General features: G+C 44.4%; 1 protein-coding gene, 1 non-coding gene and 1 pseudogene across 13 annotated transcripts in view; 2 read left to right on the plus strand and 1 right to left on the minus strand.

Moving 5' to 3' along the window:
• Positions 1–3,652: 3,652 nt before the first annotated feature.
• On the minus strand, positions 3,653–12,486 carry LOC101151509 (lipid transferase CIDEC-like; annotated as a pseudogene).
• Positions 12,400–27,240, plus strand: part of FANCD2 (FA complementation group D2) — a 71,762-nt gene continuing 56,921 nt past the window's right edge. For 3 of the 12 annotated variants that reach the window (XM_031009035.3, XM_055382921.2, XM_031009033.3), the window contains exons 1-9: positions 12,400–12,785; positions 14,906–15,002; positions 19,125–19,265; positions 20,758–20,825; positions 20,984–21,087; positions 21,458–21,518; positions 22,582–22,634; positions 25,573–25,651; positions 26,012–26,136. In XM_031009035.3, coding sequence (XP_030864895.2) covers positions 14,939–15,002; positions 19,125–19,265; positions 20,758–20,825; positions 20,984–21,087; positions 21,458–21,518; positions 22,582–22,634; positions 25,573–25,651; positions 26,012–26,136 — 695 coding nt within the window. In that variant the 5' untranslated portion in view covers positions 12,400–12,785; positions 14,906–14,938. Of the gene's footprint in view, positions 12,903–14,905; positions 15,003–19,124; positions 19,266–20,757; positions 20,826–20,983; positions 21,088–21,457; positions 21,519–22,581; positions 22,635–25,572; positions 25,652–26,011; positions 26,137–27,240 lie in introns of those variants that run through there. The other 9 variants (XM_055382928.2, XM_055382931.2, XM_063703633.1 and 6 more) reach the window with 8 other exon arrangements.
• On the plus strand, positions 23,847–23,950 carry LOC115934124 (U6 spliceosomal RNA). Its single transcript, XR_004069969.1, has one exon. It is a non-coding gene; the product is annotated as a U6 spliceosomal RNA (small nuclear RNA).

Raw genomic sequence — 27,240 nt, forward strand, 5'->3', positions numbered from 1 at the left:
GCGCCCACCACCACGCCAGGCTAATTTTTTGTATTTTTAGTAGAGATGGGGTTTCACCATGTTAGCCAGGATGGTCTCGATCTCCTGACCTCGTGATCTGCCCACCTCGGCCTCTCAAAGTGCTGGGATTACAGGTGTGAGCCACCGCGCCCGGCCAATTTCTTAGTTATATTTGCATCCTTCTGTGTTTCTGAAAGTACACACAAAAACAAGATGGTGTTTGCTTCTGAAGGAATCAGATGGGGTTAGATGAATAATTATGTTTACCCTTTGGAACCGCTTAAATGTTTTACCTTGCTGATATATTTCTTCTTCACACACACATACACACACACACACACAGTTTAAAAATCTAAGCCAGATATAAAAGACTATATGATTCATAATTTTCTAAATACTTTTTTAATTTACAAAAATAGAAATATAAATTTTTAAGATATATCATTCTATTTACATAACATTTTAGAAAAGTCTATTTATATGACTATAAAGGGACAGATGGCAGCTTTCTGGTTTGCCAGAAATGGTGGTTACATAACTGTATAAATTTGCCAAAACTTATTGAAAGACATACTTGTAAATAATACATTTTATTGTATATAAATTATGTCAATAAACAATGTTTTCAAATTATCAGTTATTGAAATGATGTGCACAGGCCAGTCATGATGGTTCACACCTGTAATCCCAGCACTTTGGGAATCCAAGGCACTTTGGGAAGCCAAGGCGGGCAGATCTCTTGAGGCTAGGAGTTCGAGACCAGCCTGGCTAACATGGTGAAACCCCAACTCTACTAAAAATACAAACATTAGCCAGGCATGGTGGTGCACAGTCCCAGCTACCTGGAAGGCTGAGGCACAAGAATCTCTTGAGCCTGAGAGGTGGAGGTTGCAGTGAGCCGAGATCACACCACTGCACTCCAGCCTGGGCAACAGAGCAAGACTCCGTCTCAAATAAAATAAAATTATGTGCACAAGAGCCGGGTGTGGTGTCTCACGCCTGTAATCCCAGCACTTTCGGAGGCTGAGGCAGGTGGATCACCTGAGGTCAGGAGTTTGAGACCAGCCTGGCCAATATGGCGAAACCCCAACTCTATGAAAAATATAAAAATTACCTGGGCGTGGTGGTGGGTGCCTGTAATCCCAGCTACTTGGGAGGCTGAGGCAGAAGAATTGCTTAAACCCAGCAGGCAGTGGTTGCAGTGAGCTGAGATCGTGCCACTGCACTCCAGCCTGGGTGACAAGAGTGAGACTCTGTCTCAAAGAAAAGAAACAAACAAAAAATTATGTACACAAATATGGACAGCACTGGCAAGAAGTGTGGCAAAAACACGTGGTTCTCTTGTTTTGGGCTCAGACATGTGGCTGTGCCATTACAGACCCCCAGGATTTAGAATCCTCTTTCTGAAAGGCGTCCTGTGCACTCGTGAGCACCAGCCTGAACAGATGAAAAGGCTGAGCTGGAGGGGCTGGCACACAGCCCACCTTGACGACAGCTGCTCCTGGCTGTGCGGGGGGATCCCCAGGAAAGGCTATTCTCCCACTAGGATCGCCAGGCCCTACTGAGGCTCAAGCTCCTTTGCTGTTTGGAATCTTCCCTCCCCAGCCCCCCAGCCTCATCAAAGGCTGCCTTTTCCTGTTCACTGACCACAGCTGCTTTGACTCCATTAGCCTCGAGCTCCTGGAAGAAAAGAAAGAACCTTGTTTTCCCTGGGCTCAGTGCCAAGAGACCGTGGGCAGTTGCTCAAGATTCACTTGTGAAACTCCGGATCTCAGGAGGAGGGCCGCTTGGGACAAATACCGAGCCTCCCACCGCCACTTCAACTCTGTTACTGAGCACTTTACGGAAGGAGCAGGTAGGCCCCGCCACAGCTTTGGCAAGGGTGGACTGGGATAGCTTCTGTGCTAATACAAACATCAGGCCTCCCTGCCAGACGGCCCACCCCATGGAGCCAGCCTGGCACCGGGCCAGCCTCCAGCCATAACTGCAAAAGAGCAGGAGAGCCCGGAATAGCAGGCCCTCTTCAGCGAGCTTCAGCAGCTTTGCCCATAGGCTGCAGGGTTTGGGTCCGCTGCCAGAAATAGCTCCCAGACCAGCTTTGGTAATACAGACCTTTGCCTTAGTATCTACTAAATCCAAATAGGCTTTATAGTAAGAGTTGTAAAACGATTGGTTTTGTTTTATTTTTCGTTTTTTGTTTGTTTGTTTTTTTGAGACGGAGTCTCACTCTGTCGTCCAGGCTAGAGTGCAATGGCACGATCTTGGCTCACTGCAACCTATGCCTCCCAGGTTTAAGCAATTCTCCTGCCTCAGCCTCCCAAATAGCTGGGATTACAGGTGCCTACAAGCATGCCTGGTTAATTTTTTGTATTTTAGTAGAGACAGGGTTTGGCCATGTTGGCCAGGCTGGTCTCCAGCTGCTGACCTCAGGTAATCCACCTGCCTTGGCCTCCCAAAGTGCTGGGATTACAGGCATGAGCCACCACACCCAGCCTAAGTTCAGCCTTTCATGCTTGTCTTGAGTTGTCCAATATTGGAAAATGCCAGCTCACACTGATGAGAAGCTCCTACTCTTTGGGGCTACCTATGAGCCCACTTTGAAATCCCAAGGTTGAAAGTCCTGAACATGAAAGATAAGCTGTCTGGCAAGTTAGGATGGGCATTGACGGAGAAATGCCTTACAGCTTGAGTAGTACTTTTTCACCTAACCACTTAAACGGTTATTATAAAATGGGACACTGAGAAATTAGAAGGTGACTTAATCCCACCTGCTCAATTGAAGCTCCTCTGATAGGTGAATTTAATTAGGAAATTGTTACTTATGGTATCAATTACATGGTCAGCTCAAGCCTCAAATTCAGCCGACTTTAGTTTCAAAATCAAATGCAATTTTTTTTTTTTTTTTTGAGACGGAGTCTCGCTCTGTCGCCCAGGCTGGAGTGCAGTAGTGCGATCTCGCCTCACTGTAAGCTCCGCCTCCTGGGTTCACACCATTCTCCTGCCTCAGCCTCTCCGAGTAGCTGGGACTACTACAGGTGCCCGCCACCACGCCTGGCTATTTTTTTTTTTTTTTGTATTTTTAGTAGAGACAGGGTTTCACTGTGGTCTCGATCTCCCAACCTCGTGATCTGCCCGCCTCAGCCTCCCAAAGTGCTGGGATTACAGGCGTGAGCCACTGCACCCGGCCTGCAAATTTGTTTTTTTTTTTTTTTTATTATCATACTTTAAGTTTTAGAGTACATGTGCATAATGTGCAGGTTAGTTACCTATGTATACATGTGACATGCTGGTGCACTGTACCCACTAACTCGTCATCTAGCATTAGGTATATCTCCCAATGCTATCCCTCCCCCCTCCCCCAACCCCTGCAATTTTGTTTTTTAAAGAGCCTGGGCTCTTGCTATTGTGCCCCGGGCTGGCCTTGAACTCCCGGTCTCAAGGGATGCTCCCACCACAGCCTGTTGAGTAGCTGGGACTGCAGGCACGTGTCACTGCTCAGCTTTTTTTTTTTTTTTTTTTCCCCTTTGGTAGAAAAACTGCTATTATTTGTAATCTTATGTTATGGAGAATAGTTTGACAACAGATTCATCTCTTCCTTTAGCCCTCTCCAACCTTCCAGATAGAACCCCACCCCAAAGAACACAGGCAAAGATACATCAGCATCAATAATTTATTGCAAACTCCCTAATATCACATGCTGGTATGCTTGTGAATTCACTCAGGAATGTTCTGGGATGGGGGCAGAAGGTAGAGAGCACCATGAAAGTACAGCCTGTGAGGCCAGACTGCTGAGGGGCAGACTTCATGCCAATGGAGGGACAGACTTCAGGACCAGTCTGGATGGGCTAAGCTACCTTGGGCAGGAAGGAGCGGGGCCAGGCCAGGAGCCTGAGGTTCTCCTTTGGCCAACCCACCCCAGGTTTCCAGCCCCTCCTCCTCACTCAGGGCCCTGTGTGGTGAGGGAGGTGTCGGGAGGTTAGCGGCTCTACAGCTGCCAGGCTTGTGGCCACTACCAGTTGAGCGTGGGGCCCCTAGTCTAGTCCTTCACTGGGGAAAGCTAGGGCTTGGGCTTTCACTGCAGTATCTTCAGACAGGTCAGGATGAGGGATGAGGCCTTGCCCTTGGGGGGCTGCCCTTCCTCCGTAGCATCGAGGAGCTGCTGCAGGTAACAGGAGGTGAAGCAGCACGTGGCCCGTGGCTTGCATGCTGAAAAGGGCCCAGTGGAGAGCTTCCCTGGGTGGAATGAGAGGGCACACAAGTCAAAACCACAAAGTAGGTTGGGCGTAGTGGCCCATGCCTGTAATCCTAACACTTTGGGAGGCCGTGGTGGGTGAGTCACCTGAGGTCAGGAGTTTGAGACCAGTGTGGCCAACATGGTAAAACCCTGTCCCTACTAAAAACACAAAAATTAGTCAGGCCTGCTGGTGGGCGCCTATAATTCCAGCTACTTGAGAGCCTGAGGCAGGAGAATCGCTTGAACCCAGGAGGCGGAGGTTGCAGTGAGCTGAGATGATGCCACTGCACTCCAGCCTGGGTGACAGAGCAAGACTCTGTCTCAAAAAAACAAAACAAAACAAACAAACAAAAAAACCACCACCATCACCACCAACAACAAAACGAAGCTGGGCTCAGTGGCTCACGCCTGTAATCCTAGCACTTTAGGAGGCTGAGGCGGGCAGATCACTTGAGGTCAGGAGTTTGAGACCAGCCTGGCCAACATGGTGAAACCCCGTCTCTACTAAAAAATACAAATAAATCAGCCAGGTGAGGTGGCACACACCTGTAATCTCAGCTACTTGGGAAGCTGAGGCACGAGAATCGCTTGAACCCAGGAGACAGAGGTTGTAGTGAGCCGAGATTGCACCACTGCGCTCCAGCCTGGGCAACAGAGCGTCTCAAAAATAAATAAGAATAAAATATAAGTGTACACCTCCCTACAACCCATTATTCCCATGTTGGCCTGGAAGGGATTGGTTTCATTATGTTTGTTTTCTTCATTAATAACATTTGAATACCACTGAGGTGGTAGCACTAAAAGCATTTCATCAATTCTAGAGCGATGTGCAAATAGGAACAGATGCTGCAGATGGGATCAGGATTAGGGCGAGGACCTGCAATTCCACCTTAACTGAGATGCCCGGAACCTCCCTACTTTCTCATGCAAAACCCTAGCTCATTTCATATGGCTTTCTATTTTTCTACTACTACTTTGGTCCAGCCAGATTAATCTCCATAATGTGGCTCTGCCCTTGAGACACTCTGTTCTAGACTCTGAGGCCTTTCTAAGTCACCTGCAGTCTAGCTCATGTTCAGAGTGCTGGACATGAAGACATCCATGCCGGGCATGAGCATGTACTGAGAACTGAACCTGAATCAGGCAGGCCTAAGTCCTAATCCAGTCTTATTAGCTGGGTGAACTTCAGCAAACTGCTCTAGTTTTGAGCTTCAGCTCCCTCATGGGTAAAATGGGATTGCACCTGCCACCCAGGGTCATAAGGCTGAAATAGCACAAAGCAATTAACATGGGGTTGGATATTTGGAAAGTAGGGGAAATGGGGAAGTGGGGGCAGGTTCAAGAGCAGCTGGTTGAATGCTAGACAACTTTGGCTAGGAGCACTGGCTCAGGCCTATAATTCCAGCACTTTGGGAGGCCGAGGAGGATGGCTTGAGGCCAGGAGTTTGAGACCAGCCTGGTCTAGTGAGACCTTGTCTCTACAAAAGTATTAAAGAACTAGCCAAGCATGGTAGCACACACTTGTGCTACTCAGGAGGATCACTTGAGCCTACGAGGTTGAGGCTGCAGTGAGCCATGATTGCACCACTGCACTGTAGCCTAGATGACAGAGTGAGACGCTGTCTCTAAAAAAATATAAAGAATGCTAGATAATTTTAATCAAATTCTTACCAAATCTGTTTGAAAGGGGTATGTGAGGGTCACTCGAGGTGTCTAGTCCTAAGTGAGATAGGGGAATGGAAAATAAAAGGCAAAGAAGTGTTCCCTGGCTGTTGTTCAAACTTTAGTCTTTTATTAACATTCATTCAATAAGTGAATTTATGGTCTGACTGGGGTGTGGGTGGCAGAAAGACTTAGAACTATTCACATCTACACAAGAGAATACTTTACATTTTCAAGGTTATAACTTAGAAGTATACCCACTTCTCAAATTAAGGAACTGAGGCTGACAACCTAGCTGACCAGCCTTAAAAAGGAATGAAATTCTGAGGTCGGCCAGGCGTGGTGGCTCAGGCCTGTAATCCCAGCACTTTGGGAGGCCGAGGCGGGCGGATCACGAGGTCAGGAGATCGAGACCATCCTGGCCAAAACGGTGAAACCCCGTTTCTACTAAATATACAAAAATTAGCTGGGCGTGGTGGCACGCGCCTGTAATCCCAGCTACTCGGGAGGCTGAGGCAGGAGAATCGCTTGAACCCGGGAGTCGGAGGTTGCAGTGAGCTGAGATCGTGCCACTGCACTCCAGCCTGGCGACAGAATGAGACTCTGTCTCAAAAAAAAAAAAAAGAAAGAAAGAAATTCTGAGGCCGGGCACGGTGGCTCACGCCTGTAATACCAGCACTTTGGGAGGCTGAGGTGGGCAGATCACAAGGTCAGGAGTTCAAGACCAACCTGGCCAGGATGGTGAAACCGTGTCTCTACTCAAAAAATACAAAAAAATTAGCCGGGCGTGGTGGCGGGCTACTCAGGAGGCTGAGGCTGCTTGAACCTGGAAGGCAGAGGTTGTAGTGAGCTGAGATCACGCCACTGCACTCCAGCCTGGGTGACAGAGCAAGACTCCATCTCAAAAAAAAAAAAAAGGAATGAAATTCTGATCCATACTGCAATATGAACGACCCTTGAAAATCCGAAGTCAAGGAAGCCAGAAATGAAGCAAGTATTGACTGACTCCAGTTCCATATGGTACTAGAACTGGCAAACTGATAGAAAGTGGAGTGGAGGCTACCAGTGTCTGGAGGAGGAATGGAGACTTAGTGCTTCAGGGGGACAGAGTTTCTGGTTAAGATGATGCAAGAGGTCTAGAAATGGATGGCGGTGATGGCTGGGCAACATTGTGAACGTACTTAATGGCACTGAATTGTACACTTAAAATGGTCCAAACAATAGATTTTATGCTATACATATTTATTATAATTAAAAAAACCTAGTGATACCACTAAGTCACTAAACTGATTCCAGTCACCAGACTGTGTTTAGGTCGAAGTGTCCCACCTCCCCTAACTGGACTGAGTTTAAGGTCTGAGACCTTTTCTTTTTCTGAGACAGAGTCTTATTCTGTCGCCCAGGCTGGAGTGCAATGGTGTGATCTCGGCTCACTGCAACCTTCACATTTCAGTTTCAAGTGATTCTCTTGCCTCAGCCTCCTGAGTAGCTGGGATTACAGGAGTGTGTCACCACGCCCAGCTAATTTTTGTATTTTTAGTAAAGACGGGGTTTCACCATGTTGCCCAGGCTGGTCTCGAACTCCTGACCTCAGGTGATTCACCTCCCTCGGCCTCCCAAAGTGCTAGGATTACAGGTGTGAGCCACTGCCCCCAGCTGGTCTGAAACTTCTTGTTCATAATTTTGAAAGAATGCAGACTACTGGTGGTAGGTAGTCTGAGGTCAAGAGGTGGCATGAGATGGTAGTATCCTGGAAGAAGTAGCCGAGGAGGAAAATGGAACTCTCAGCCACAGAACCAGGCTCAAGCCTGCCACCCACTGTTGTCTCTGGCAAGCAGACCCACACAGCCTCAGTTTCCTCAACTGCAGATTGGGTCTGCAGGAGATCAACTAAGAAAGCAAGAAGGTCTGATATGTTCTAGCTACATGTGATCTGGTAGAACTCTTGGGATCCTGAGCAGGATTTCTCAGAAGCCCCATGTGAATAGAGATCGCCTGTGTCTTCATTTATTCTACAATCATTTAAATAACTACTATGTGTCAGCATTCACCAAGGTGCTGAAGGCCACAGAAATTCCTGCCCTCAGGGAACTTGTTCTGTCTGGTATTTTGTTCATCTCTGAATCTGTAGTTACAGCATAGGGCCAGGCACGCAGTGGGCACTCAGGAAACACTGAATGAAGGAACTGGAGAAGAATAGACTATCGGAAAGATGGACTCGCAGCCATGCTCTGCTGCTTGCAAGTTTTGCGGCTTTGGACTGATTCAATCACTTCAGCCTCAGTGGCTACATCCACCCAATGGGGAAGGATGCCCCAGGGCGCCACTGGAGCGGCCGAATTTGGGAAACATCACCATAACGGCACGCAGCTTCTAACCTCACATATTCTTGTGCTTCCTGAGACACTTGGTTAGGCTTTCAAAATAAGTTTTAAGAAAAGTTCGTTATATGGTACAAATGACTCTGGTCCATAAGACTTGCAAACGAATTCTGTCCTATGGAGGGAAGATTATTTCATCCCTCCTATCCCCACGGGAGAAAAAACCCAATTTTGTATGTATACATTTATCTCTTTTTTTCTTCTTTTTAGAGACAAGGCCTCATGCTGTTGCCCAGGCTGGAGTACACAGTGGTATGGTCATATCTCACTGCAGCCTCAAACTCCTGGGCTCAAGCAGTCCGCCCACCTAGCTGGGATTATAGGCACATACTACCACTGCTCCCAGCATGCATGCCTCTATGTTGCTCAGGCTGGTCTCAAACTGTGTGTGTGTGTGTGTGTGTGTCTCTCTCTCTCTCTATGTTGCCCAGGAGTGTGTGTGTGTCTCTCTCTATGTTGCCTAGGAGTGTGTGTGTGTGTGCGTGTGCATGTGTGTCTCTCTCTCACTGTGTTGCCCAGGCTGGTCTCAAACTCCTGGGCTCAAGAGATCCTCCTGCCGTGTGTGTGTGTGTGTGTGTGTGTGTGTGTGTGTGTGTGTGTGTGTGTGTGTGTGTGTGTGTGTGTGTGTGTGTGTGTGTGTGTGTGTGTGTGTGTGTGTGTGTGTGTGTGTGTGTGTGTGTGTGTGTGTGTGTGTGTGTGTGTGTGTGTGTGTGTGTCTTTCTCTCTCTCTCTCTCTCACTATTGCCGAGGCTGGTCTCAAGCTCCTGGGCTCAAGAGATCCTCCTGCCTTGACCTCCCAAAGTGCTGGGATTCCAGGTGAGAGCCACTGCACCCAGCCTATCTCATCATTCTTACTGGACCTATATATGTGTGGGATTTTGAATTCTCCTTTGAACTGATTGTAACTTCTTGCTAGTTCTCTCATTAATTAATGAATTCAATGAAATCTTTGACACATACTTTTTTTTTTTTTTTTTTTTGGTAAGACACTTGCTGTTTTGCCCAGGCTGGAGTGCAGTGACACAATCTCGCCTCACTGCCACCTCCACCTCCTGGGTTCAAACGATTCTCCTGCTTCAGGCTCCTGAGTAGTTGGGATTACAGGCATGCACTGCCATGTCCAGCCAATTTTGTAGAGATTGGGCTTTGCCATGTTGGCCAGGCTGGTCTCAAACTCCTGACCTCAAGTGATCCACCCACCTTGGCCTCCCAAAGTGCTGGGATTACAGGCGTGAGCCACCATGCCTGGCCAACACATGTTCATTTTTAAAAAACTGACTAGAAGACTACTTAGGAAAACTTCCTATTTCAATGAAAAAATGTAGTTGCTAGAGTGGAAAGTAGTCATAAAAATAAAATGCATCCAGGTTCCACCAGGAGGAACACGTGCACCCCTGTGCACACGCCAGTGTCGTCCACAGCACTTCGAGAGCCCATCAGGCTCCGTGTTGTCTGATACAGGCTATGCTTTGTCAGCACCAAAACCAGACCCAGGCGCTGAGAAGGCTGAGTCCATGTGAACAGACAGGGGCTCTCCCATTGCCCGTACCCACCCTGTCCCCAGGAAACCCCAATTTGCTCACTTCATGATGCGTTTGGCCCCACAGCAGTGCAGATCATAGGAAAGGGAGTAGGTATCATAAAAAGTCGCCTTCATGTTCAGGCAGCCAATGAAGTCCTGTGGGTTCCGCTTGTACAGGTCAAAGGTTACACGGGCCACATCAATCTTCTTGGCAGGCTTATGGGAGAGGGACTGGGGGTGCCTCATCCCCTGCATCGAGACAACCAGATGGTTAGCACCCCTAAAGACTCTCTACTTACGCTTATGATAGGCTTATGACTACTGCATTCCAGCCTATTAGTCACTGCAGTGTTAGATAGTGGTGATGATTGCACAACTTTGTGAATATACTAAAAAACCCTGAATTGTAAACTTTTAGAGGGTAACTTTTAGAGGAAGGAAACCATACCACAATTAAAAGGTAAATGTAACTTACATTTTATTTTATTGGACAATATTTTTCTAGACTATGAACCCTGAAGCCAGGAGCCAAGAGGAACCCTGATAAAGTCTCTGGGTAGTGATTCCACAACAGAGGGCCTGGGCTCCAGTTCCACCTCATAGAGTCCAGCCCACTTGTTCTTTCCCTGGCAGCCAAGGAGCTATGAAGTGGGGCTTCCCAGACTGGCTCTGTGGCTCCATGGGGATGGCAGAAGCATCACTGACCTTATTCCCCAGCTTCAGCCTGGGCAACAGAGCGAGACAATGTTTCAAAAAAAAAAAAAAATTTCTGACAGGTATTAAACCAAAGCTGAAAAATACATGAATAAAATATATTAGACTAGGTTTGGGGATAGAATGTGTGTAAAAAATGGTTCTCGAAGTTGAAGAATATACTACTGACTTTTTGGAAAGGAGAAGACATAGATTCTTAAGAATATGGAACTCTGGTTTGAGAGGTACCGAGTTTAAAGTTTTATTCTAAGACAATGTCATTTAGGCCTGGTACAGTGGCTCACACTTATAATGCCAGCACTTTGGGAGGCTGAGATGGGAGGATCCCTTGAGCCCAGGAGTTTGAGACCAACTGGGCAACATAGTGAGACCCTGTCTCTGCAAAAAATAAATAGATGTCTTTCAGTTACAAATTACAAAGCTTTATCTTTATAACAGTACAAGGACTTATTTTTAGATATTCACAAAAATAAAAATACAAAATTAAAAATTTCTTGTGGAATTTGCAAACTTCAGAGAACACAGATATTGAGTGTTTAGAAAATACAGGATAATTTAAGATTGCTTATTTAGGGTCTTGAAATACCTCAGGGTCATGATATTCAACTCCATTTCTACAAAACTATTCAGCAGCGTAAATATAGGAGAGCTAGATGAATTTCTTTTGATTACACTGCCTGGAAAAGTCTTGAATTATTGTAGACTGAACAAGTGTTTTTTCGTTTGTTTTTCTGGAGACAGGGTCTTGCTTTGTCACCCAGGCTGGACCAAACAGGTCGAGGCTGCAGTGATTGAGGCTGCAATCGCGGTGGTGCGATCATGGCTCACTTCAGCCTCGATCTCCCGGGCTCAAGTGATCCTCCCACCTCAGCCTCCCGAGTAGCTGGGACTACAGGCACACACCACTGCACCTGGCTAATGTTTAAATTTTTTTGTAGAGACAGTGGTCTCATTATGTTGCCCAGGCTGGTCTTGAACTCCAGGGCTCAAGCGATCCTCCCACCTCAGCCTCCCAAAGTATTGAGATTACAGGTGAGAGCCACCACGCCTGGCTGCGAATAAGTTTTTTGATGGCCTACCATGTGCCTTGCACTCTGCTGCATGCTATGGGGTATAGAGTAAGGCAAGGTCACGACCCTGCTCTCAGAGTTTCTGTTCAAGTGATAAAATACGCAAAGGGAAAAATAATAGATACTTAATCTAGTGCAACAAGAGCGAAACTCCGTCTCAAAAATTAAATTAAGTTAAATAAAATAAATAAATAAATACTGCAATGAAGTATGTGAGGAAGTTGCCTCCACCCTAGGAAGGGAAATGATAATTACAATTCCTTACATGTCTAACAGCAGTGTTACAGATTGCAAAGCGCTTTGGTGCTTAGCATCTCAGCTAACCATTGGAACAGTAATTTGGTAGAATGCAGATTATCACACTCACTTGACTGGATGTTACAAATACTAAAAGCTATAAAGCACCAGGCACTCTTCCCAACGAAAGGGTGGGATGGGATAGTTCATAGGTAAACCCACCGAGGGTTGGCGACTAACCTAAAGGATTAACAGCACCGTTTTTGTTTTTTGTTTTTAACACTCAATACGTCCTAGATCCTGTGCTAAGGGCTTTACAGACATCACCTAATTTGATTCCCACCTGTCTATGAGGCAGGTACTGTTATCATCCCCATTTCACAGAGGACAAAAGTGAAACACAGAGGTAACGGGTAAGGTCACCTTGCCAGTGGGGGCGAGACGTGAACCTAGGCAAATTGACACAACGCCTGCACTTTCTTGTCCAAGGTCACGGCGTTGTGAGGTAGGCTGGGGAAGGGAGGGCGCTGACCTGTCAGATACTTGTTCCTGGGTGAGCTTCTTGTCGCCCTCCAGCAGGATGGACACGTAGTGGCGGATCATGCCTACGAAGAGTGATAACGATGGGTAGGACCACCCAGAGGCAGATGTTGGAGTCAAGCAACAGTTCTGGCCCTGCCATCTTTACTGAAAGCTGGCTCCCAGCCGGTGATGGGCGAGCTTCTCTTCACCGGGGCGCAGTTGCTTCTCTCTGACGTCGCCTCTGGGCCTTCTCTCGCCCCTATGCCCGGCTAGCACAGAACTCTGCTGCAGCGGTGAGCCCAGCTTATTGCCTTCAGCTGGGCTGCCCGGCCTTCCACTTCCGGCGCGGAAGTTGGCGTCACGTCATGGCGCGCCTCGGTGGCGTCAGAGCGGCGTCGGGTCTGGCGGGAAAGTCGAAAACTACGGGCGGCGACGGCTTCTCGGTGAGTAAGTGGAGCAGTGGTCGTAGTCTCTCGAGGTCCCGCTCCCGTTCTCCTCTGGGGCTCCGCGCCCCGAACCTTGGCTTCCTCATCTTCCCTGAGATGGGATAATTCCCACAGGTACCTTTCTGCGTCATTAAAATGCGGAAACGAGAAAGGCTTTTACCCTCATCCGCTTCCCGATGAACTAATCCAGGCAGTCGGCCTCATCTCACTTCTGTTGGGCTTTTCTGGAAGCCAGATGGTATCGCATGTGTTAAAGGCGGGTGCCTGGAAGCCGGACGTGCTGACATGACTTAGTTTTTCCATCTGCAAGATGGCTGATAATGGTTATCCGTATTAGCCGAAGCGGCGATAAATAAAAAGTTTAGCACAGCGCCCGGTACCTCGTAAATGTTAACCATTATTAGAAGTCATTATAATCATCAAGAGTAAGTATAGGTGGTGAAGAGCGCAGGTGCTGAAGCCAGACTGTCCGAGTTAGAATCCCAGTTCTGCCCGTGATGATGAGAAGAATAATGGTACCCACCTCAAAAAGTTTTGTGGGAAATAAATGAATTATTAAATATAAATCACTTGAAACAGTTCTTGTTAGCTTTTAGCATTTCCCCTGCACTGCGAGCTTTTCTGACTCTGAATATTCTCAGAAATTTTCCTTATGCCGGTAGCTATGCTGGGCATTAGGGACATTGAGTAAGTGAGACTGGGTTCCTGCTCTCAAAGAGCCCCAGTCTAGTGTGAGGTAAGGGCCCCTAGGTATACCCTGTGGAGCAGGGAAGCTGCAGTAGCAAACTCCCTTAGGGATAGGAGGAACACTTTTCAAGGAAGATGACATTCGATTGAATGTTTAGATCTGAGTAGGAATTTCCAGGCAAATAAGAGCACTTCAGATGAAAATAACACCTTTGTGCAAAGGCACTGAGACCACGAAGGTTCTGATTTACAAGATTAAAAGATCATGTGATTCAGGCACTCCCCCACCTCTGCTGTCTCATTTCTAACTCCATATCTCCTTGTTTCAGTATGAGTGTTTATTTGCCTGGACTCCTCTTCTCCTACCTCTTCTACTGGCTAACTGCTGTTTCAGCCCTCAAGTCCCTGCCTAAAAATCACTTCTTCAGGCCGGGCGCGGTTGGCTCACGCCTGTAATCCCAGCACTTTGGGAGTCCGAGGCGGGCGGATTACGAGGTTATGAGATCAAGACTATCCTGGGTAACACGGTGAAACCCCGTCTCTACTAAAAATACAAAAAATTAGCCGGGCGTGGTGGCGGGCGCCTGTAGTCCCAGCTACTTGGGAAGCTGAGGCAGGAGAATGGCGTGAACCCGGGAGGTGGAGCTTGCAGTGAGCCGAGGTTGCACCACTGCACTCCAGCCTAGGTGACAGAGTGAGACTCCGTCTCAAAAAAAAAAAAAAAAAAAAAAAATCACTTCTTTAGGCCGGGCGGCTCACACCTGTAATCCCAGCACTTTGGGAGGCCGAGGTGGGTGGATCACTTGAGGTCAGGAGTTTGAGACCAGCCTAGCCGACATGGTGAAGCCCTGTCTCTACTAAAAAAAAAAAAAAAATTCAAGGAGATTGTCCCTAAGAAATTGTCCTTGCTTCTCTTTACCACCCCTACTAGCAACTAGACTAAATTTCCTAGTAAGCCCTCATAGAACCTGTACTTTTATAGCACTTACATAACTGTAGTTCAGTACATTAAGGCTATTTGTTACCATACTGTAAATTCTCTGAGGACAGGGATCATGTCTGTCTAGTTCACAGTTGTAACCCCAGCACCTAGCACAGTCCCTAACATATAGTATTGAAATCATGAATTAAAGGACAGGTACATTGGGGATAGATAATGGAGGGTCTTGAATCTCAGATGGAGAGTGATGGGTTTTATCCTTCAGCAACAGCGAAGTAGTCTGCCTAAAGAGGTAACTAAGACTTGAAAGGAAGGTAGTATTGGCTAGATGTAAGAGTTGAAATTTGCTTAGCACCTAGGTTTAGGTAGCATTAATATGGAGATGTGAGCCCCTCTGATTTTGGATAGAGCAGTTTTCTTTGAACAATAGCTTTAACTTCTCAGAATTTATCTACTAGAGGGTAACTTCTGTTTCCCGATTTCGCTCTAGGAAGTAATTTAAGTGCACAAGACATTGGTCAAAATGGTTTCCAAAAGAAGACTGTCAAAATCTGAGGATAAAGAGAGCCTGACAGAAGATGCCTCCAGTAAGTATCTAGTCATTTGTTGCTTTATTTCCTGTAGCAATGTGTGAGGCTTGTGAGAGATATAAAGTTCCTGCTTTTCAAGTGCTGAGAATCTTCAAAGTGTAATGAATGGAGTGCACAGAATTAAGGGAGAAATATCAGATTTGGGACTGAGTTTTTGCCTCGAATTCTGCATATAACTTTGAGTATGACCACAGCCTCTGGACCTCAGTCTCCACATCCATAAGAGGAATTAGTGTTACAGACTTTTTCTGCTATACATCATTTAGGTGTTGAGACACAAAGACATAACATAGTCTCTACCCTTAAAAAACTTTATGGTCTTTCTTCCTCTCTTGGAAAAAAAAATATTATGATCTAGACACATGCTATGTTAGTGATGTGAAAGGAAAAATACATCAAAGCAAGCAAACCAGAGGCAAAGAAACAGTGCAGACTCTGCCCATATGAGAAATAGTTGACAAAGATCCCAAGAGTTCCAGATATAAGGAGTTGATGGCTGGGTGCTATCGCTCACACGTGTAATCCAAGCACTTTGAGGGGCTAAGGTGAGAGGGTCACCTAAAGCTAGGAGTTCAAGACCAGCCTGGGTAACATAGCGAGACTCCATCTCTACAAAAAATTTTTTTAATTAGCTGGGCGTGGTGGTTTGTGCCTGTGGTCCCAGCTACTGAGGAGGCTGAAGTGGAAGGATCACTTGAGCTCAGGAGGTCGAGGGTGCAATGAGTCAATAACAGCACCACTGCACTCCAGCCTAGGCGACAGCGAGAGAGACCATGTCTCAAAAAGGGAGTGGGGGACGGGGAGGTTGATAGTTCATTTATTGTTCTTATCTACTCTATTAATCTTGATTTGTGTTGGTTTGTTTTTATTTTACTAGGTTTTTTGGGAACAGGTGGTGTTCAGTTACATAAATAAGTTCTCTAGTGGTGATTTCTGAAATTTTGGTGCACCTATCACCTGAAAAGTGTATAGTGTACCCAATGTGTATTTTTTCAATCCCTAACCCCCCTTCCACCCTTTCTCTTGAGTATCCAAAGTCCATTATATCATTCTTGTTGCTGTTGTTGTTGTTGTTTGAGACGGAGTCTCACTCTGTCACCCAGGCTGGAGTGCAGTGGCACAATCTTGGCTCACTGCAACCTCCACCTCTCAGGTTCAAGCGATTTTCCAGCCTCAGTCTCCCGAGTAGCTGGGATTACAGGCGCCAGCCACCATGCCCGGCTGATTTTTTTGTATCTTTAGTAGAGACGGGGTTTCACCATGCTGGCCAGGGGGTGTCTGGAACTCCTGACCTCAAGTGATCCATCCACCTCAGCCTCCCAAAGTGCTAGGATTACAGGCTTGAGCCACCACGCCTGGCCCATTATATCATTTTTTTTTTTTTTTTTTTGAGATGGAGTTTGGCTCTTGTTGCCCAGTCTGGAGTGCAGTGGCACAATCTTGGCTCACTGCAGCCTCCGCCTCCCGGGTTCAAGTGATTCTCCTGGCTCAGTCGCCCAAGTAGCTGGGATTACATGTACATGCCATCATGCCTGGCTAATTTTTGTATTTTTAGTAGAGAAGGGGTTTCACCATGTTAGTCAGGCTGGTCTCAAACTCCTGACCTCCAGTAATCCACCCACCTCAGCCTCCCAAAGTGCTGGGATATCGGACGTGAGCCACCATGCCTGGCCTCATTATGTCATTCTTAATGCCTTTGCATTCTCATAGCTTAGCTTCTACTGACTTGTGGATTGAAGAGTTATTTCTTACTAGGTTATTGGAAGTTAAGTCTGATTCTTGGTCAATTCAACCAAAATAGATGAAATTGCTTGCTGAACAGCGATTATAATGATAAAAATTGTGAGTCCAAAACCATGTAAGGAATAGGCTTGATTTAGAAACGGAAACTGTGGGCTGGGCACAGTGGCTCACACCTGTAATCCCAGCACTTTGGGAGGCCAAGGCGGGGAGATCACCTGAGGTCAGGAGTTCAAGATCAGCCTGGCCAACATAGTGAAACCCCATCTCTACTAAAAATACAAAAATTAGCTGGGCGTGGTGTCACGTGCCTGTAATCTCAGCTACTCGGGAGGCTGAGGCAGGAGAATTGCTTGAACCCCGGAGGTGGAGGTTGCAGTGAGCTGAGATCACGCCACTGCACTTCAGCTGGGGCAACAGAGCAAGACTCTTATCTCAAAAAAAAAAAAAGGAAGTTGTGAAGCTCCAATGGTTGATTAGTAATGGGCTTATAGAATTAGAATATAGAGAAATTGGTAGAAAATTTGAAACTGAAGAGGAATAATATAGGAAATTACTGAAAGTAAATGTTATACTTTGGAAATACTGTTCTCCAAAAGAGAAGAGACTTCTGAATTAAGTTTATTAGAAGGTATTTGGGTTCTCTTGGTTGGTAATGAACAAACTGAATCTTTCATTCTGGTTATGTTTTACATTTCATTCAGGAAGGTAGTGGTCTTTGTTTCATTCTGATTAGGGCTTTATTAGAAAGAGGGAAAGGAGGCCAGGCACGGTGGCTCATGCCTGTAATCCCAGCACTTCGGGTGGCCAAGGTGGGCAGATCACGAGGTCAGGAGATTGAGACCATTTTGGCTAACACTGTGAAACCCCGTCTCTACTAAAACTATAAAAAATTAGCCGGGCGTGGTGGCGTGCGCCTGTAGTCCCAGCTACTGGGAGGCTGAGGCAGGAGAATGGCATGAACCCAGGAGGCGGAGCTTACAGTGAGCCGAGATCGTGCCATTGCACTCCAGCCTGGGCGACAGAGCAAGACTCCGTCTCAAGAAAAAAAAAAAGAAAGAAAGAGGGAGAGGAATTGAAGAAGGAAAAAACAAAATGGCATCATTAAGGGAGTAGAGTACGTTTTAAACTTGGCTTCAAGTACCTGTTTGTTTCTTGTTTCTTATTTCTTTTTATGGGTTAAAAGTCTTGGGATTAAACCTATCTGAGCATTGTAGTCAAAGATATGATACAGGAGAACCTTCCCCATTCTGTCTACCCTTTATTCAGATCATTGAGTCTCAGATTTGGTGTGTATCAGGATTATTATCTGAAGAACATACAAAATTCGGATTCCTAGGTCCCATTCCCAAGATTTTGACTCAGTAACTCTGGTATATGGCACGGAATATGCCTTTTTTTTTTTCTTTGAGACAGAGTCTCACTCTGTTGCTCAGGCAGGAGTGCAGTGGTGCGATCTGGGCTCACTGCAACCTCTACCTCCCGGGTTCAAGTGATTCTCCTCCTCAGCCTCCCGAGTAGTTGGTATTACAGGCGCACGCCACCACACCCAGCTAATTTTGTATTTTTAGTAGAGATGGGGTTTCACCACGTTAGCCAGGCTGGTCTTGAACTCGTGACCTCAGGTGATCAGCCTGCCTCGGCCTCCCAAAGTGCTGGGATTACAGGCGTGAGCGCCACTGTGCTCGGTCGGAAATATGCATTTTAATAAGCTTCCCAGGGATTCCAGTACAGTGGTCTGCAGGCAACAGCTTGAGAGACACTGGCTAGTTTAGTATTTGGGTGGAAAACATTTCCGTGGGTTATTCTTGTTAGGCACTTATTTGTTTGAATTTATTTTTTTAGAGATGGGGATTTCACTCTGTCACCCAGGCTGGAGTGCAGTGGTACTATCATGGCTCACTATAGCCTCAACCTCCTGGGCTCAAGTTATTCTTCCGCCTTAGCCTCCGAAGTAGCTGGGACTACAGGTGCACGTCTCCTCACCTAACTAGTGTGTGTGTGGAGGGGGGGAAGGGGGGTGAAGTGGGGGAGATGGGGGGGTCTCACTTTGTTGCCCAGGCTGGTCTTGAACTCCTGGCTTCAAGTGATCCTCCTGCCTTGGCCTCCTAAATTGCTGGGATTACCACATGAGCCACCTTGCCTGGCCAGAAATGGCACATTTTGAATTCTTCAAATGAAAATAGGTGAAAATAATTCTATTTGTTTGTTTGTTTTGGAAGCCACTATTGCTGAAGACAGTTTATTTCACTATAGCATCAATCCTAGTATAATTTTTAAGGACACATCAGTTTTCCTCTCATGATTATTATTCCTGGGTTTAAGTTTTAATTTTTCCTTTACTATTTGCCATATTCTTGAAAATTTTTCTATTTCCAGAAACCAGGAAGCAACCACTTTCAAAAAAGACAAAGAAATCTCATATTGCTAATGAAGTTGAAGAAAATGACAGCATCTTTGTAAAGCTTCTTAAGATATCAGGAATTATTCTTAAAACGGGAGAGAGTCAGAATCAACTAGGTAATATTTTAATCTAATTTTATTCTCTGGGTTTAATGAAATAGCTCAGGACTGAATCATGGGTTTTCTAAATAGAGAGGCAATGAAGATTAGAAATGAGAGGGCCATCCATCTTGAGACAAAGTTGAAATTGCTTTTTAGAAAATGGTACAGTCAGGCCGGGCGCAGTGGCTCACGTTTATCATCCCAGCACTTTGGGAGGCTCGAGGCAGGCGGATTGCCTGAGCTCAGGAATTTGCGACCAGCCTGGGCAACACATCTCTACTAAAATACAAAAAATTAGCCGGGCATGGTGGCATGTGCCTGTAGTCCCAGCTGCTTGGGCGCCTGAGTCAGGAGAATTGCTTGAACCCGGGAGGTGAAAGTTGCAGTGAGCCAAGATTGCACCACTGCACTCCAGCCTGGGCCACAAGAGTGAGACTCCATTTCCAAAAAACAAAAATGGAAAAAGAAAATGGTACAGTCTTTGGTCCTCATTACTGTGTGTTAAGTAAAGCATTTCTCATCCTTTTATTAGAAAAAATATTATTTATTTTGTGTTTTCTTATGAAAAAATAAATATCCAGAAAGCAGCTGTATCAGTGTCAGAATAATTTCAGAAGAAAATTTATAAAGCCATATAAGATTCTGTTTTGGGGGAGCAGATTATTCTATCTTGCTAAGGTTATGGCAGGTCTTTTTTAGAACACTTAGTGGCTATCTGCTATCAAAGCTAAGTCTTTTTTTTTTTTTTTTTTTTTCTTGAGACAGAGTCTTGCTCTGTTGCCCAGGCTGGAGTGCAGTGGCGCGATCTCTGCTCACTGCAAGCTCCACCTCCCAGGTTCACGCCATTCTCCTGCCTCAGCTTCCCAAGTAGCTGGGACTACAGGCGCCCGCCACCACGCCCAGCTAATTTTTTGTATTTTTAGTAGAGACGGAGTTTCACCATGTTAGCCAGGATGGTCTTGATCTCCTGACCTTGTGATCCACCTGCCTCGGCCTCCCAAAGGGCTGGGATTACAGGCGTGAGCCACCGCACGCAGCTAAAGCTAAGTCTTTTATGTGGGTTTAGACACAACCCCATGACTCTGGGCTGGGCATGGTGGCCTATGCCTGTAATCCCAGCACTTGGGAGGCTGAGGAGGGTGGATCACGAGGTCAGGAAATCGAGACCATCCTGGCTAACACAGTGAAACCCTGTCTCTACTAAAAATACAAAAAACCAAACCAAACAAAAAAAAACGTGTCTGTAGTCCCAGCTACTTGGGGGCTGAGGCAGGAGAATCATTTGAACCCAGGAGGCGGAAGTTCCTGTGAGCTGAGATCACGCCACTGCACTGCAGCCTAGAAAACAAAACAAAACTCCATCTCAAAAAAAAAAAAAAAAAAGATTTGGCTCTGAAATTAGGTTGAAAATATTTTTATTGGTTTCATCAGGCAAGAAACTTGGGTTTTTAGAGAAGGAAAACTATGGTAGGAAACTGGTGACCAGCTCTTCTTTTTTTCTGCGTAGCTGTGGATCAAATAGCTTTCCAAAAGAAGCTCTTTCAGACCCTGAGGAGACACCCTTCCTATCCCAAAGTATGTATTTTTCCCCTGGTATTTTTGCTTGTGCCAGCATAACTCTAGAATTTGGAGTTTAAGGACACTGGGATAAAGTTGAGTGGGCTAGAATGATTTTTAACAGCAAATATTAAACTAAAAATTTTATTCTTTTTTATTTTTTAAATCTCCTTAAGATAATAGAAGAATTTGTTAGTGGCCTGGAGTCTCACATTGAGGATGAAGACAGTTTCAGGAACTGCCTTTTGTCTTGTGAGCGTCTGCAGGATGAGGAAGCCAGGTGTGGAGAGGAGGCATGGAATCTTGCTGAAATTCAGTCTGTTGCCAACTGCATGGGGCTGGGGAGGGAGAGCACAGTTGTTTCAAATTTCATTTTTGGTGTAAACTCTCTTTTCCTCAGAGTTTAAACTAAGTTTAAAATTCCTAAGCTTGTGGTTATGAGCCTAAAAATCAGTGTTTTACCTATGTTGACAGAATTTCAAATCTCTACCTCTCCCTTGCAAAGAGCCATCTGCTCATTTCTGTATTTCTTGTCTAACAGGGTAGTTCCTCTTTAAAGATTATGTATTTAACCAATTTTATTGAGAAAAGATGATAAAAGCATTAAAACAAGGAAAGCAAAGTGGAAAACAGATTTCTTTTTTTTACAGTATGGGTGCATCTTATTCTAAGAGTCTCATCAAACTGCTTCTGGGCATTGACATACTGCAGGTAAGACTGTCACTTTTTCTGTGAACATTTGATGGATGAGGTTTGTGGTGTATGCTCAAGTCTAAATAGCGGGAACACAGGATAGAGTAGGGTTAATTGGAGAATTTGGGTTTGTAGCAGCTTTAGCACAGCCCTGTTGCTGTGATGGGTTTGGTAGGGTAATGTCTGTGTTTTAAAACTGTGCTTATTAGCCTAATACATCTGGTGGCCCCATTTATTCTCTCTGCATCTGATTCCTGTTCTTAAAGCTGCATCCTGTGTATCTCTGAGTATCTGGTAATCTTTATCATATTCATATCTACATCATCTCCCATTTAGCTTTTTAGATGCTTATGTAACTTAATTTTGTCCTTTTCCTCCTCCTCGTCTCTTTTAATACATTAAGTAGACAATACATTGATATGATTTAAATATCTCAAGTTATACAAATGTATATAGAGCAGAAAACTTCCCTCCACCCCATTCTCCATTTTTCCTCTTCTCCCCTACTGTTAATCTTTTCACACTCTTAAATTCTTCCTTTTCACTGGAAATCTTGAAGATAATTTAGTTATTTTAAGTCTGAGAGCTCCCTTGTTCCTCCTGAGAGCTCCCCTTGCAAGTTATTTGATAATCTTTTAAAGTTTGCATTTTGTGGATTAACAGTTATTGTATTTAATAATATTTTAATTATCTGATTATTTTAACGTTGCCTTGATAGTCATTTTCAGTTTTTCAGAAGACAGATTAAGTCTTTGTATTCCAATAGCATATTCTAAAAATGAAGACATATTCATGTGGATATCCTTGTAATAAGATATCAACTTTAGCAGAGTGTTTATTCCAGGAGCTCTAGTTGGAAAGAGAATTATACATTTCTTTCTTTCTTTTTTTTTTTTTTTTGAGTCAGAGTCTCCTCTGTCACCCAGGCTGGAGTGGAGTGGTGCAATCTTGGCTCACTGCAATCTCTGCCTTCCCCAGGTCCAAGCGGTTCTCATGCCTGAGCCTCCCAAGTAGCTGGGATTATACATTTCTATTGTGTATTTTGAGATCATCTCCTAACTCCCTATGTCTTCTTTTTTAGCCTGCCATTATCAAAACCTTATTTGAGAAGTTGCCAGAATATTTTTTTGAAAAGTAAGTGGCGTTATTATGGAATGTTCAAAGTACCCTGATGTACTTAAGTTCTCTCTGAAAAGGTTACTCTGAAAACTATTGGTTTCTCTGAAAGTCATATTTATCATTATGTTTCTTAAGTGACTACTAAAATTTTACTGGAGTGTCTTTGAAGTTTCATCTATTAATATGACTTTGTAAAAATAGATAGGATTACTGTTAAAAGTAACTATTGGCCTGGTGCGGTGGCTCACACCTGTAATCCCAACAGTTTGGGAAGCTGAGGCAGGAGGATTGCTTGAGTTCAGGAATTCAAGACCAGCCTGGGCAATGTAGTGAGACCTTGTCTGTATTTCAAAACAGAATTTTTTTTTTTTTTTTAAGTTTCTGTTGCTTATGCTCAGGGATAATCCCTAATAGAAGGATACACAATATACTGATAATGGTAGTTGTCTCCAAAGAGGGTAGCCAGTTGGTTGGAATCAGGTATTTTCTGAATACTTTTCTTTACCTTATAAATTTTGTAGTGTATGTTCAGACAGGGTCTCACTCTGTTGCCCAGGCTAGAGTGCCGTAGTACGATCATGGCTCACTGAGGCCTCCACCTCCCAGGCTTAAGTGATCCTCACACCTCAGCATCATGAGTGCCTGGGACTACAGGTGTGCGCCACCCGGTCCAGCTAATTTTTGTGGTTTTTTTTTGGTAGAGGTGGGGTTTCGCCATGTTGCCCAGGCTAGTCTCAAAACTTCCAGGCTCAAGTGGTCCACCTGCCTAAGCCTCTCAAACTACTGGGATGTGGCCCTACCTGTTTTTTTTTAATTACTATGTTAAAAAAGAAATGAACAGCCTGATAGAAAAGTAGACAAAGGTCATGAACAGACAGTTTACAAAGAAGAAATACAAGAACATCAAATATTTAAAAAGTTCAATTTTGTTAGCAATCAAAGGCACAAATTTAAAACACTGTATCAAAATAGTAAATAATAACTATTACACAGTAAAATAAATGCATTTTTTCCTAGTCTCAGAGGGTCTCCTTGTTGAGTGTAGTGAATAGGCATGCTCGTACATTGCTAGTGAGCATATAAATTAGTTCAGGCATCGATTCGGAAGAGCAATAGATTGTATGTGTCAAAAACCTTAGATTTTGCATACCCTTTAATCCTAATGTCATGTCTCCTAATTTATCCTAAGATAATAACTGTGAATGAAAATGAAATAATATTAGTTTAGTGCTTGCTTTGGCAGCACATATACTAAAATTGGAACAATACAGAGATTGGCATGGCCCTTTTGCAAGGGTGATACCCAAATTTGTGAAGTGTTCCGTATATTGAAAAAGATTACTCTTTAAAATAAAGAAATGTAAATAATTGAGATGTTCAAAAATAGAAATATTATGTGCACATTAATAATTGTAAAAAGAACTAGTTAATATCATACATTAATTGAAAAAAACAAACCCAGGTTACACATAGCATTTATATTAGGTTGGTGCAAAAGTAATTGCAGTTTTTGCAATAAGTAGTTCAGTATTTTGTTTAAAAAAGAAGATACACACATATACATATGTATATTAATAGTGTACCTTTCTGGAATGACAGGATTATAGTCAATTTTATGTTCTCCTTTTTAATTTTTTCAGAGTCCTGATACAGTAATAGTAAGTTTAAAGGTTTACTTATTTTGAGACTGAGTCTCACTCTGTTGCCCAGGCTAGAGTACAGTGGTGCGATCTTGGCTCACTGCAACCTCTGCCTCCTGGGTTCAAGTGATTCTCCTGCCTCAGCCCCCTGAGTAGCTGGGATTACAGGTGTGCGCCACCACACCCAGCTAATTTTTGGTATTTTTAGTAGATATGAGGTTTCACCATGTTGGCCAGGCTGGCCTCGAACTCCTGACCTCAAGTGATCTGCCTGCCTCAGCCCTACAAAGTGCTGGGATTGCAGGAGTGAGCCACTGCACCCACTGAAGGTTTATTTTTTCAAATTTGTTTTAGCTAAATGTCTCATGCTGGATGCTTTACATCCTGGGTAGTCTTTTTCAGTTAAGATTGGCTGCAATAACAAGGACCATGCTGTCAAGGAGATGGAAGTGGTCCAAAACTTTAGATATAGGAGGCTCGAAGGAAGGTGGAAACTATCATATTTGGAAAAATGATAATTGAGCCAACATTTCTTTATTTATAAATGATTTTTAGTACTTTTATAAATATAATCTAATTTGACTTTCTATGTTCCCTTAGCAATATATGCTTGCTTTTTTTTTTTTTTTTTTGAGACAGAGTCTTGGCTCTGTCACCCAGGCTGGAGTGCAGTGGCACAATCTCAACTCACTGCAACCTCCACCTCCTGGGTTCAAGCGATTCTCCTGCCTCAGCCTCCCAAGTAGCTGGGATTACAGGTACCCACCACCATGCCCAGCTAATTTTTGTATTTTTAGTAGAGATGGGGTTTCACCGTGTTGGCCAGGCTGGTCTTGAACTCCTGGCCTCATGTGATCTGCCCACCTTGGCCTCCCAAAGTGCTGGGATTACAGGCATGAGCCACCGCACCTGACTTATGCTTGCCTTTTTAAGCACTTACTGTGTTGATGTTATTAGTGTCTTACCTTTTAAAAATATTTGTCATATTCAGTTTTTAAGATTTATTAACATTGTCTTTTTAAAAATTATTATTAAGAGATGCTGTCTAGCCCTGTCATCCCTTCTCTCTAAACCCTCCCTGGATGTAGTCACTGTTCATATTTAGCATGTCTTCTAGACATTTTTCTTAACATACGTAAGCATGTATCTCCTGCATCTTGGGTATCACTTGTGTGTCTAGTGCAGTGCCGAATGCATAGTAGGTGTTCAGTAAATGTTAATGGAATGGCTAAATTATTTTGTGCAGTATTATTGCTTGCTGTTATTTTGACCAGAAAGGCTCAGTTCCCTGTTTTCTCTTCCTAACATTTTAGCAAGAACAGTGATGAAATCAACATACCTCGACTCATTGTCAGTCAACTAAAATGGCTTGACAGAGTTGTGGATGGCAAGGTAGGCTTATGGACTTTATCTCTTGAATTTAAAGAGTATGTTTCTCATATCTTTTGGAGGTTGTATTTTTTTTTCTCTTTGTAAACAGAAAATTCATACTTTTCCATCCATCCATTAGCTTTTTCCAATTTTCATAATTTGAGAATCATAGATATTTCACCCTTTAAATTTCAGAAAAGTTTAAATACGAAGAGTAGATATCATTTATTAAATAAATATTTAGGAAGATTCTTTTTCAAAGTACAGAGATAAATAACTATGTTTATTTCTCAAATAATTTCAGCTCTGCATTTCACATGTAGGTAGTCTTTCTTTATTCTGGGTAATGTGCTGCAGTTCTAATAGTGTCCTCTACTGCAGGACCTCACCACCAAGATCATGCAGCTGATCAGTATTGCTCCAGAGAACCTGCAGCATGACATCATCACCAGCCTACCTGAGATCCTAGGGGATTCCCAGCACGCTGATGTGGGGAAAGAACTCAGGTGGATAAACACTCTGTCATCATCTAAGTGAGGCTCAGCTATGGGGGTTCTATCACTGCAGTATGCAAAGAGCAGTAGTAATATGGTCTCTTATATCTAAAAAGAGGATGATACCCCCCTTCATGAGTAGGATATGGGATTTGACTTAAAAAAAAACAGATATATATTTGAATAGATCCACATACTTTCTTTTTTTTTTTTTTTTTTTTTCTGAGACAGAGTCTTGCTCCGTCGGTCAGGCTGGAGTGCAGTGGTGCGATCTCAGCTCACTGCAACCTCCACCTCCTGGGTTCACCCCATTCTCCTGCCTCAGCCTCCCAAGTAGCTGGGACTACAGGCACCTGCTACCATGCCCGACTAATTTTTTTGGTATTTTTAGTAGAGACGGGGTTTCACCGTGTTAGCCAGGATGGTCTCGATCTCCTGACCTTGTGATCCGCCCTCCTCGGCCTCCCAAAGTGCTGGGATTACAGGCGTGAGCCACCGTGCCTGGCCCCACGTACTTTCTTTTAAATGGTACACCTGTTATGAGCGTGAAGTCTGGCTTAGGATTAGGTATCTAAATTTGGCCAGTGGAGAAGTTGACCATGATCCCTTAAGTTTCATTGACTTGTTCTTCAGGGGGTCCTTAACCCTGGCTGCACATTAAAATCACTTGTGGAGCCTATTAAACATCTACCTTCTTTGGGTTCCTAGGTGATTCATTCTAATGCACAGTCCTGCATCAGAACCCTTGCGGAGACCCATTGCTTACTGTCATTCATTTGAAAAATAGTAATTGGTAGGGCAGTATTGAAGAAGGGGAGAACAATATCCCTAGGTAATAAAGTTTCCATCTTAATGCAACTTTTTATTGTACTAGAAGTATTTTTTAAAAATTCAGTTTGTAATACTTCCTTTTGTATAGTTGTCTGCAAAGCTACCTCCAAAACATCCAATGATTTCTTGCCCTCATCCTTTTGGGCAGGATGCTCCTTCTGGGCAAAGCACTACGCCACCCACTTTATCTGCCTGATGCCAGCTCATCTCCTTTTGTATAGTCTTTTTTTTTAGCATCTGTCACTGTCAGTTGGGCGCAGTGGCTCATGCCTTTAATCCCAGCAT

This window comes from Gorilla gorilla, chromosome 2 (assembly GCF_029281585.2).
Source record: "Gorilla gorilla gorilla isolate KB3781 chromosome 2, NHGRI_mGorGor1-v2.1_pri, whole genome shotgun sequence".
NCBI classification, from domain to species: Eukaryota; Metazoa; Chordata; class Mammalia; order Primates; family Hominidae; genus Gorilla; species Gorilla gorilla.